The sequence below is a fragment of the Mustela erminea genome, chromosome X (assembly GCF_009829155.1).
Source record: "Mustela erminea isolate mMusErm1 chromosome X, mMusErm1.Pri, whole genome shotgun sequence".
In the NCBI taxonomy this organism is placed as follows: domain Eukaryota; kingdom Metazoa; phylum Chordata; class Mammalia; order Carnivora; family Mustelidae; genus Mustela; species Mustela erminea.
Window position 1 is genome coordinate 15,782,618 of NC_045635.1, and position 12,161 is coordinate 15,794,778.

General features: G+C 46.6%; 1 protein-coding gene across 28 annotated transcripts in view; it reads right to left on the bottom strand.

Annotated features, from left to right (window-relative positions):
- The window catches only part of MAP7D2 (MAP7 domain containing 2), a 97,148-nt gene extending 85,253 nt beyond the window's left edge, over positions 1 to 11,895 (bottom strand). For 9 of the 28 annotated variants that reach the window (XM_032331100.1, XM_032331097.1, XM_032331089.1 and 6 more), the window contains exon 1: positions 11,355 to 11,481. In XM_032331100.1, coding sequence (XP_032186991.1) covers positions 11,355 to 11,481 — 127 coding nt within the window. Of the gene's footprint in view, positions 1 to 11,125; positions 11,251 to 11,354 lie in introns of those variants that run through there. The other 19 variants (XM_032331098.1, XM_032331107.1, XM_032331105.1 and 16 more) reach the window with 13 other exon arrangements.
- Positions 11,896 to 12,161: the final 266 nt, after the last annotated feature.

Here is a 12,161-nt window from a genome sequence, read left to right on the forward strand (position 1 = left end):
CTGCACAGTCCAATTCAGGAGCCACTACCACATGTGGATATTTTAATTTAAATCATCTAAAATCAAATAGAATAAAAAAACCTCAGTTCCTCAGTGCTCCACAGCCACATAGTGGCTGATGGCTACCATGTGAAGCAGATGTAGAACATGTCCATCCTCATGGAAAGTTCTATTAGATAGCCCTGGTCCTCGCATGCAGTAGCTCCTGCTTGAACTGGCCTGATTATAAGAGGCATTCACTCTAGGAGCGTCTGGGTGGTGCTGGTGGTTAAGCATCTGACTTTTGGTTTTGGCTAGGTTTTGACATCTTGCAGTGGAGACACTGCCTTGCGTCGGGCTCTCTCTCCTGTCCCTCCCCACCAGCTCTCTCTACAGTAAATACATCCTTAAAAGATTTCACTCTGAAATCTTCTACATATTCCCAAGTGGCAAGAATCCTTTTAATTTTTAACTAATAAAGGTGAAATTATGTACCACAAAGGACATTCAGTACTCCTTAATAGAAAGGTACCAAGTTTCTGGAGTTTCTCAGTCAAAACTGAGAGAAAGCAAAAGACAACTAAGAAATTAAAGCTAACAGGGTAGAGTTAAACAGTCCACATTCTGCTTTCTTGACCATTCTACTATAAGAAGAGCTAATCTCATCCCAGAAGATTAGAGATATGTGGAAATTAATGGACCATTAATAAGAATCGATTATTCTTTTTTTTTTTAAGATTTTATCTATTTATTTGACAGAGAGAGATCACAAGTAGGCAGAGAGGCAGGCAGAGAGACAGAGGAGGAAGCAGGCTCCCTGCCGAGCAGAGAGGCTGATGCGGGACTCGATCCCAGGACCCTGAGATCATGACCTGAGCCGAAGGCAGCAGTTTAACCCACCGAGCCACCCAGGCACCCGAGAATTGATTATTCTTTAGAAATAATTTATGACTGACAAAAACAATATCAAGTTAAGTGGAAATTTAGGTGGGTGAGGAGAGGGAAAAAGGAAAGCAGAAACATGTTTTGCAGTAAGAAAACTACAAGCAGAATTAGTAATTTTAAGAAGAGAGCTTACAGTCTGAAGATGTAACTAAAACAGCTTAAATAATAGTGGTTACCTAGCTAATGACAATGATCACTAAAATTTTATTCATAACACATATCTCCACTGGAGGAAAAGTCATCCAAGGGGAAGGAAAGCTTCCACCGAAGGCTATAATAATATTTCACCACCAACTGTCACCCTTGATAAGTGCTCCCGAGAACCCAACACAAACAATTAAGGTAGAAGAGAGCAAAAACTCCTAAGAGACGACACCACTCCCAGGCACGAGGACGGTTCCTTCTCTGGTAAGTGGACAGCAGACCCAAGTGCTCTAGGAAGAGGACAGGAATCTTGGGAGGGGGTGGGCAGGTGGTTAAAAAAGCAGCCCAGGAGAATCCCATTCTGTCCAGGTTACAGTTCAGATGGTTACTGCGAGTTAAGGGCACACATTACGGTGTTCTGAAACAAGGACACAAAGCACTGTTTGATTAAGGACTTTAGGTGCCTGATAAAAAGACTCAAGCTACAGGGGCATTTCCTGCTCTGTATTTATTAATTTCAGGCACTCATTTATGCCCTCCTTCTGCTTATATAAAATAGAGCAGAAATAAATAGAAAAATAGAGCTAAGGGGCGCCTGGGTGCCTCAGTGGGTTAAGCTTCGGGCTTCTTGCTCATCTGGGATCTTGCTTCTCCCTCTGCCTGCTGCTGCTTCTGCTTGTGTGGGGTGCACTCTCTCTCTAACAAATATTTTTAAAAATGTATTTAACCCAGTTTACCCAAAATACACTTATTTCAAATGTAATTAATATAAAGAATTATTCATAAGAGATCTCACAATGTATTCTTTGCACTGAGTCTTCCAAGACCAGTATATATTTTATGCTTTCAGCACATCTCCGTTTGGACTGGTCACATTTCAAGTACTCAGGAGCCAGCTGTGACTAGTGGCTAGCATACTGGACAGGACTCACTGATTTAGACCATTTCCATCATGGCAGAAAGTTCTTCTGCTGCAGGAATGATACCATGGTCACAAAAGGTACAATGGTATTGAGTGCTGTCAAGAATGGTATGAATGTGTGTTGTGATATTCAATCTAACATGGGTAGGCATAATGGAAATGGAAAGATGCTTTGATAAAATGGTCTCCCCTACAATAAGCCAAAACAGGCTTAATCCCTAGGCTCCTGAAGGAAGAAGCAGCATTTGCTTTCTCCAACGTGGCCAAGTGGTAAGGTCCTCACATAAAATGTTGTCTTGGTGACTTGACAGGTGGTGGAAAGAGGGTGGGCCTGCCTTTATGGTAATTATTAAGCTGTTATCAATGGAAAGCATGGTAGGACATTGCTAGAAAGATGGGAGGAGACAGCAGTATTAACTAGCTCAGGATCTCCCAAGTTTAATGCCAGGCTCCTGTAGGGAATCCACTGGGTTAGGATGGGCTCTGTGAGGTCAGGTCTGGTCATTTACACCCAGAGTTGGTACTGTGTCTTCCCAGTACCAGTTTATAGAAGTCAATTGCTCATTATGATAAACAAGTTCCTACTGGCTGACAGGACAGACTCTGGAGACCACATTCCTGGGCGGTTCCAGTGAATTCACAGGCTGGTCCCATCCCTATGTACCGGGTTTGATTATGTGAGAGAGCTGGCACTGGCTATAAAGGGACTTCGCTGGGCAGGGCTGGTTAGCCAGCACTCACTTTCAGGGCCTGCAGGACAAGTCCCTGCCCAGACTAAGTTGTCTTCCTCCTGAGCAGCTGGTCCTTCCCTGTCTTTGACATCAAGTCTTTAACTACTGGTTGGCTAGTCTGGGTGGCTCAGTCAGTTAAGTGGCCTACTCTGGATTTCAGCTTGGGTCATGATCTCAGGGTCCTGTGATAGAGCCCTGCATCAGGTTCCCTGCTCAGTGGGGAGTCTGCTTGAGGATTCTCCCTCTGTCTCTCTGGCCCTCCCCCCACTAGCATTCTCATTCTCTCTCAAATAAATAAATAAATAAATCCTAAAAAAATTTAACTATTTGCTTAGCAAGTCCACCAGTGTAGAACCTGGGGTGGTGTGGTAGATATACTATTCCTTCTTAGTGCTATTTTTTTTAAAGATTTTATTTATTTATTTGAGAGAGGGAGAGAGGCAGAGGGAGAAGCAGGGAGCCTGACATGGGGCTCGATTCCAGGACCCTGGGATCATGACCTGAGCCAAAGGCAGATGCTTAACTGACTGAGCCCCCCAGGTGCCCCTGAATAAACTGTATTATATTAATTTCACCTTTCTCTTTTTTACTTTTTCAAATGTAGCTGTTAGAAAATTTCAGATTATATATACAGCTAGCATTCTATTTGTATTATCCAGCACCAACCCATACTATTATTATTTTTTCTTTAAACTGAGTTCTTTTCATTTTCTACTCATTCTGAAAAATACTCATGAAATTAGTTTGATGTACAAGTTATATTTTTATAATATCATTTAAAAAAATCCACACAACTATTAGCCTAAAATTGAAAAGATAAATCTGTCCATATGTAACCTAAAACCCTCTTGTATATCACACCCTTTGCGAAATGCTGGCCCAGGGCAGAGCTACTCAGAGTGTGGCCCATGGATGGGTGCCAGTCTCCTTATTTTCTGTTATCATTTAAAATAAGGACATAGGGGTGCCTGGGTGGCTCAGTGGGTTAAAGCCTCTGCCTTCAGGTCAGGTCGTGATCCCAGGATCCTGGGATCGAGCCCCGCATGGGGCTCTCTACTCAGCAGGAAGCCTGCTTCCTCCTCTCTCTCTGCCTGCCTCTCTGCCTACTTGTGATCTCTGTCTGTTAAGTAAATAAATAAAATCTTTAAAAATAAATAAATAAAATAAGGACATAAATTGAGAGCATGCATTTAGAAACATTTATAGCAATTTGACAGACTAATATCCACTGATACCGTGCAATCTAATATCTTATCTAATATTTAAAAATCAGGAGTCATATCTTCCATGTCCTTTCTTAATATTTTATTTTTCTAGTAAGTCTTTTTTATTTTATTTTGCCAAGATATTGGTCAATAACAAATTGGGAATCAGAAACAAAAAACAAACTGTTCACCAGAATTAGTTTGAGACACACTGGCCTAGAGTGTAGTGATGACCCAAGAACTACAGTCCTCAGTCATATCCAACAGTGTCCTAAGACAGAAAAGTATACTAAGGTGATCTTTCAGAGCCCAACAATGAAGGCTGGCATAGAGAGAGTAGGAAGTTAACTCCTGGCAAGCCAGAAATCCTGTTAAATGGAAACTTTCTTCCTCTAAGCATTTTAATCTATAAAATTTTTGCTGTAATTCTAAGAAATGTGGGTCATTACCTTTGAGGAGAAAAACTGTATCCTAAGGAAAAGGCACACAAAATCCTTATAAAACATGGACCTAGAGTACTGAATTAGATCTCCAGAGGGGTACAGAAGATGTGTCAGCTGGACTTGCAGCAAGCAGGGAGCTCGCTTGGAGTGTTTGCGAGAAGAGTTTGTTTTCATGTACCTGGGAAGGCACATGTGACACAAAGGTAAAAAATACTTAACTCTGGAGTCAAACGCACTGCCTCGCCACATACCGTATGACCTTGAGCAACTTACTTATGCTCTCTTACATTCAGCATACTCACCTGTTGCAGTAGAGAATCTCCAAAAAAGGAGATTCATCCTCTACCGGCGGGTGCTTGCCACTGCTCACATCAAGAGGTGGAGTCTGGCTCCCTCCCCTTGAATTTGGCTGGCCTTGTGACTTGCTTTCACCACTGAATGCAGGAAAAGTGACATTCTGGGACTTCCAAGCCCAAGCCTTAAGAGAACTGGCAACTTCTGCTTCCTCGCTGCTGAAGCCCAGCTGCGACGCTGTGAGAAGTCCAGGACTGACTCCCTGTGATTAGCTAGCAGGCCCATGACAGGCTATGCTGCACGTTACAAACCCAAGTGAGCTCCCAGCTGACAGCAACTCCAGCGGACACCACATGGAACAGAAAAACCACTCAACTGAGCCCAACCTACCCCTAGAATCGTGAGAAATAGTAAGTTTGAAAAGATTTGCTACACAGCAGTAGAGAACTGAAACATCTCTAAAACGAGTATAGGGATGCCTGGGTGGCTCAGTGGGTTAGGCTGCTGCCTTTGGCTCAGGTCATGATCCCAGGGTCCTGGGATCGAGTCCCGCATCGGGCTCCTTGCTTGTCAGGGAGCCTGCTTCTCCCTCTGCCTCTGCCTGCCACTCTTCCTGCTTGTGTGCTGGCTCGCTCTCTCTCTCTCTGACAGGTAAAAAAATAAAATAAAATGAGGATAGAAACAGAAAAAAAAAATGTAAAGAATGGCTGTAAGTAGGGGCGCCTGGGTGGCTCAGTGGGTTAAGCCTCTGCCTTCGGCTCAGGTCATGATTCCAGGGTCCTAGGATCGAGTCCCGCATCGGGCTCTCTGCTCATCAGGGAGCCTGCTTCTTCCTCTCTCTCTTTCAGCCTGCCTCTCTGCCTACTTGTGATCTCTATCTGTCAAATAAATAAATAAAATCTTAAAAAAAAAAAAGAATGGCTGTAAGGAATAAAGTAAAATAATGTATGACAAGTGCTTATAATGGTGCTTGGCACCTAAGTGCTCAACAATTGGCAGCTGTTAGCCTTTGAGGAGCTAAAATGAACACATGTGCAGTGTGTAACTGCAGGCTGTCTGGGGTGGGGGGGTTTACAGTCAGGTTCCACTGCCTTGCAGGCCCTGAGCAGCAGAATGCACAGAAGGTGGAAAAGCAAGACTTTGTGGTGAAACAAGTATTGGACCTGAAAGATGGAGATTGCAGAATGATGGTTTCTAAACCTCTGACGCACGGACACCCACCCTAGGACTGCCGCACAAGAACCCTATGTGTCTGCACCAAAGGCTGAGGACTGCCGTGGCAGAACCGCAGAGGTCTCTACAGAGACAGAGTAGCCAGGTGGCTGCCCGCACCTGGGGGGAGGGCGGTGAGGGGGAATGGGGAATGACTGCTGATGGGTATGGGGTTTCTCTGTGGGGTGATGAAAATGTTCTAAATTTGGCTGTGGTGATAGCTGTACAACTCTGTGAAAATACAGAAAATCACTGAATTGTGAATTTTAGAAGGGTGAAATGTACAGTATACAAACAATGTCTCACAAAGTCACTACTACATAGTAAAGTAACATTTAAGAGGGTGGAGATGACAGAGGAGCGAGAAGCATTCCATAGAGTTGTTTGGCGCTAAAAGATGCCAGCCTATTCGGCATCCAGAGGAAAAGCAGGTATTTGCAGACAGTGAATGAACTCAGCTCCGGCCAGGAGCTGTGGACCCTGAAGACAGACCCTGCTCTTCCAAAGGATCATGGGAATTTGGCACGGCTGTGCAGCTCAGTCATATCTGGCTTCCTTCTGCTTAAGCCACGTCCTGAACTCTGCTAATCACATGGCTTTTAAAAAGAGGAAAACTTCCTAGGCAAAATGATAACAAAAATGCTTGCTGAAAGAAAAACAAATAAAGGCCTACATTCGGACAGACCCCAGAGGTGGATGAGGGGGATCCCAAAGCTTAGCCTACCCCAGAGCCTCAGATGCCAACTCCACATTTGAAGGAGGTCCCCTGAGATGTGAGATGGGCAGTGGGCAATCTCCTCCAGGCCACAGTCTCCCAAAAGCAGCTAGCCCCAACCACAGCCACTTCCTGGGAAAGTTTTCAAATCCTTGGACTGCTGCCAGAGCTAATGCAGCACACCAGTAGTCCCCCCAAACCAGGCAATATCATCATCAGCATTATCCTAGGAACTGAGTGCATTCTGAGTTATATCCTGTTAAATCCTCCCAACAAGGCCCACCAGACTGTGCACCAACATCTCCCAGAAGTCCCCATCTCTTCTGGCTCAAATCAACCCTGAATATCCTTGTTTTATAAGTCAATCCATATAATTCCTACAAAAGATGAGATATTCTTTAAAAAAACAAAAACAAAAAACCAAAAAAACTACTCCAGAAGATGGGGCAGCTGAATAAGAGGATAACATCTTTTAATCCTGGAGAGGAAGAAGGGCTAGAAATAGAAATGAAAGACTGACTACTTGTGTCACCAGTGTTGGGACATCAGTAGAGAAACCATTGATGGTCAGGCAGACTTTCAGTGATTTGCCTTGAAGGTCCTACCAAGTCCAAGTCCCATAGTGCCATCACTAAACAAGGCCAGAAGCCCCAGATCAAACACAACTTTGTGTCTTTCCCTCATGACCTGTGGATCCTTCCTAATGCCGAGAGGACCTGAGATGTTTAATATGCATGCACAAACTCAACTTGCTCTTCTTAGGTCCAAGCAGTTTTATTTTTTTTAAGATTTTATTTATTTGACACATACACACAGAGAGAGAGAGAGAGAGAGAGAGAGGGAGTGAGTGAGCACACACAAGCAGGGGGAATGGCAGACAGAAGGAGGAGACTTCCCGCTGAACAGGGAGCCAGATGTGGGACTCAATCCCAGGACCCTGAGATCATGACCTGTGCCAAAGGCAGATGAGGTCCAAGCAGTTTTAGAATCCAAGTGTTCAGGGTGCCTGGCTGGCTCAGTTGGTGGAACATGTAACTCTTGGTCTCAGAGTTGTGAGTTCAAGTCCCATACTGGGTGTAGAGATTACAGAAAAGTCTTTTATAAAAAAAAGAATTGAGCATTCAAGAATAGTCTTAAATACAATTTTGGAAAAAGATGAAGAATTCTGATTTCTTTGGGACCTACTCTCAGCCTTTCCTAAGCAGCCCCACCCTACTTTGGCCCCTGCAGGAGGGTCTCCTGACCTTACAGTGTGCACCCCTACTTTCTCCCGATCTAGGGCAGGGGGTGGAAAATTTCCAAGTGGAAGGACAAAAGGGAACCTCATTCTTTGTCAGAGCAATGCTCTTCTTACCAGGGAACAACTGGGAAATGAGTTGAACTCAATAAACAACATTCACCCATCAAATGTACCAGAAAACTCAACAGGTCTTAGGAAACATTTTTTGTAATTCCACTACCACAAACTCCACCAATACACCGCTTCAGTCCAATTCATGAATATTTACTGAAAGCTGGACCCAGTGTAGCTGCTCCCAGCATAATGCAATTGTTAAACATCAGTTTTAGACTTACTGTGTACCTGTACCAGGTGGCACTGAGAGAGGCACCTCTAACCTAGACCTAGACCTTGTTCTCAAGCCGATGATGTAATAGGAAGTAACTGCTAACCGGCTTGAGTACTTACTGTATGTCAGCCACTGCTTTACAGATACTAATTCCTTCCTCAAAGCAGTGCTTCTGTCTCCCACGTTGTTCTTAAGCCCATTTTAAAGGTAAGAAAACTGAAGCTCAAGATGTCAAATAATTTTCCTGACGTGAGAATGAGGAAAGTGGCGAGGTGGCATTCATCCCCAGGCCTTCTGTGGCTTAATCTACTCAGCTCCAGCAGCAGCAGTAGCCACCAGCACTGGGTATGGCTTACAGGGGACACGCAGGGATGCCTGCTGAGAGGAGCTGGCTGGTTAATGTAAGAGGCAGAATGAGAGTGTTTTGCTGAAGGTGCCACAGGCACAGACAAGAGGAAGTTCCTTAATTCTGACTAAGAGGAACCTAGAGGAAGTGAACCCTGGAATGGGAAAAGGTAAGAAGGGGGCATTTCAGGCTGAGGGGAGCACAGGATCTGTGTAACATCGAGACCGTCTGACAGCTGAGATCCAGTGATTCTATCTATTGGCTAAAGATCCAAGCAACAGGGGCTTGCTCGTCACTAAACAGTGCCTACAGCAAAGCCCTAGAAAAAAACAGTACATCTGCTAATTTCCATCCTGCGGGTGAATAAAAGGAAAGAAAAAAAAGGCATCACTGGCGGGTAATGGAATGCACAGGATTTCAATATTGGAAGAAACTGGTGTTAAAGGAAACCACCAGAGGTATTCCCTAGTCACCTTCTACATCAGCTCTGAAAAGCACTCATCAATTCGTATCACCTAGATGTGTGGGCTGAATCTCATTAAGAATGGATCCCAAATGATAAAGCCTTTGGGTAACCAAGAATGATCAGCATCCCAGATGGATTATAATAAAATCTCAATAATCCAGATTTTACTGAGAATGACATAATTTTTCCAAGTATCTGGCCTCACTAGCCCTCAAAAGAACAAACCATGGTACTACCTGGTCCCTAAATTGAACACTCCCAATTTTTCCACACCAACCATAATGCATATAAGTGTAGTATTTTATTTTTAAAGATTTTATTTAATTATTTGACAGACAGAGATCACGAGAAGGCAGAGAGAGGAGGAAGCAGGCCCCGTGCTGAGCAGAGAGCTTGATGCAGGGCTCAATCCTAGGGTTCTGGGATCATGACCTGAGAAGGCAGAGGCTTTAATCCACTGAGCCACCCAGGCGACCCATAAGTGTGGTATTTTAAACCTTCACATGTCTTTCTATGGTTCCAATTTCAAGTCAAGGAAAACAGCTTTAAGCTAATCTTAAAATCAGTAGAGAATGCATTAAATGGTTCTACAACAAAGTTCCCCACTAGAGCTTAGTAGAATGCCCCTTTATAAAGTTCCTTCAAAGAAATTTAAATCTCACAGGTAAACAGCAAGCCCAGGCAAAAAAGCTCCTCCCTGCCCTTAAAACGTGGAAATAACCTATTATTTAAAGTCCCAAATAAAACTGAAACTTCAACAACCTTTTTGATATTTTCTTCTGCTAGGTCTCCCTCCCTCAAGGCTGATTCTGATGGGTGGGTTGGTTAGTGGGTTCTGGGTTCTTCCCTAGCAGACATGCCTGAGTTTCTCAAAGTAAGCAAAAAGAATGAAAACAGAAGTGTACATATTTATATTATTTATATCACTAACGTGTGATATTGGTTAAATTCTGCCTTTAAAAAATGCATGATGAGGGGCGCCTGGGTGGCTCAGTGGGTTAAGCCGCTGCCTTCGGCTCAGGTCATATCTCAAGGTCCCACGTCGGGCTCTCTGCTCAGCAGGGAGCCTGCTTCCTCCTCTCTCTCTCTCTGCCTGCCTCTCTGCCTACTTGTGATCTCTTTGTCAAATAAATAAATAAAATCTTTTAAAAAAAATGCATGATGAAAAACGCATACTGGGAAAGACTTAAGCCACCTCCTCCTATGAACGATGTAAATGAAGGCCCAATCAGAAAATACCTCGCACCCACCACGAAAAGCTCGTTTTCAGTGAATAATGACTATTTCTCTTGATTTCTTTCCCTTCCTTGGTTCACTTCATATAAAATATTCATATCTTCACTATGCGATAATTCTTCAAATTAAGATTTATTTATTAAGTTCCTTCAAAGAAATTTAAATCTTAAATTAAGATCTGCGCCTTTGTGGCATGCATGTTATACTACAGTAAAAAATGTTTTAAAAATAGGTCACATAAACTTAAAAAAAAAAAAGGTGTTGCCAGGAAAAACAGCAGGAAATCGGTTTCCCAGCTGCCTGCACCCCCGCACTACCTGCAACCACTTTACAGAACGTCAAAGACGCGAGACCTGCTTATCGAAAATTCTGCCAAATGTCCTCAAAATTTCTCCCTGCTTCGCAGATTTGGGGGCACCCGTCTGGGCACCAGTCCTCCATAGCTCCTAGCAGTTGCAGCCTCGCGGGCTGGGAGACGCAGGGGCCGCGTTGCCACTTGAGGGGGCCTGCGGCCCCTCCAGAGCCCTGGGCAGCGCAACCGCGGCCCGCGGGAGCGCCCGCGGGTGGTGGGAGAACCCGGCCCGGGGCTCGCTCCCCGCCGGCACTCCTTCCGCCCCTGCCAGTAGGTGAAGTGCAGGATCTGCCCCCGGGATGCCGTGAAGCATGAAGCCGGGCCACCTTCAGGGCCGGCTGCAGCTGCGGCTCGCGCGCATTTCCCTAGACGCAGAGTGGGCGAGTGCGCAGGCCCTGGCGACCCCCTGGAGCCTGCTCAGCCTTCCCCAGTGCCCCCCAACGCCGGCTGCTCCCTGAGAAGGGGCCGGCCCCCCGGAACCCTTGGGGCATCCAGCGTGGGCCCAAACTCCCCACACCAAACATACTTGCCACCCACCCTGAGCGACCCCCAACTGCACCCACTCACTCAGGCCACCTGAGAGGGGCCCCTGCCACCGACACCGCGAGCGTCGCGGCTCTGGATACCGTGCCTAGTTGACCATGGGCCGGGAGAAGGGCGTTTAGCCCAGCACCGCGCTGCGTCCCCGCCCCGCGCGCTCCAGAGCCGCTACCCTGCGCGGCCCACGGAGGGTCCGCCCCGCCCCCCCGGGGGTACCTGAAGCCCCCACGCGCCCGCCGCACCCCGGGCGCCCTACCTGAAGGTCGGTGGTTGGGCGGGGATGTCCGCACGGCGCCTGACTCGGCCATCTTCCCGGGAAGTGGGGATCCCCGCGTAGCCCCCTCAGTCCCGCTTCCAGCCCCGCAGCCGCCACCGCGCTCCATCCGGACGCGCGGCCTGCACAGGCGCACTGCTGGAACCGCCGCGCCGCGCCGCACCGGACCCGCGCGCACCCGCACGCGCACGCGTCCTCCTCACACAGCGTGCGCACACGGCGTACACGTGCGAAGTGAGCGCCGGTTCTCACGCCGCGCACGCGCACCTGTGAGGGGCACACCGGCCCTCACAGCGCACAGGCAGGCGGCGTGTACTTGCAGCATGCGCACTAGTTCTCACAGCACGCGCACAAACCGCGCGCACTTTCGATGAGCACACCGGTCCTCCAAGCACACACTGCGTGTACATAATTCCTCATAGACTGCTTACACGTAGTGCGTACACACCAGTGTTAAACGCACCTCCCCACAGTGTGTGCACCCTCAAAGCACTGTATACATAGGATGCAGTTTCTCACATTGTGCACGCATCCTCAAAGAGCTGCGAACACAGTGCACATATACCACGTGCACACACATGTTCACCCAGCGTGCACGTGTTCTCACACACCGTGGGCACACATCCTCACACAGCCTGCGTACGTTCACACACACGAGGCCTCCACACACATTCAAGCTCAGTACTGCAGCTTTGGTAACAGTTCCTAGCTAGGGCCTCAGGCAGGCGCCACTGGTGTAGATGCCTGATGGACCCTCCCACCAAGCACATTCAGGTTCGGGTTCTCAAG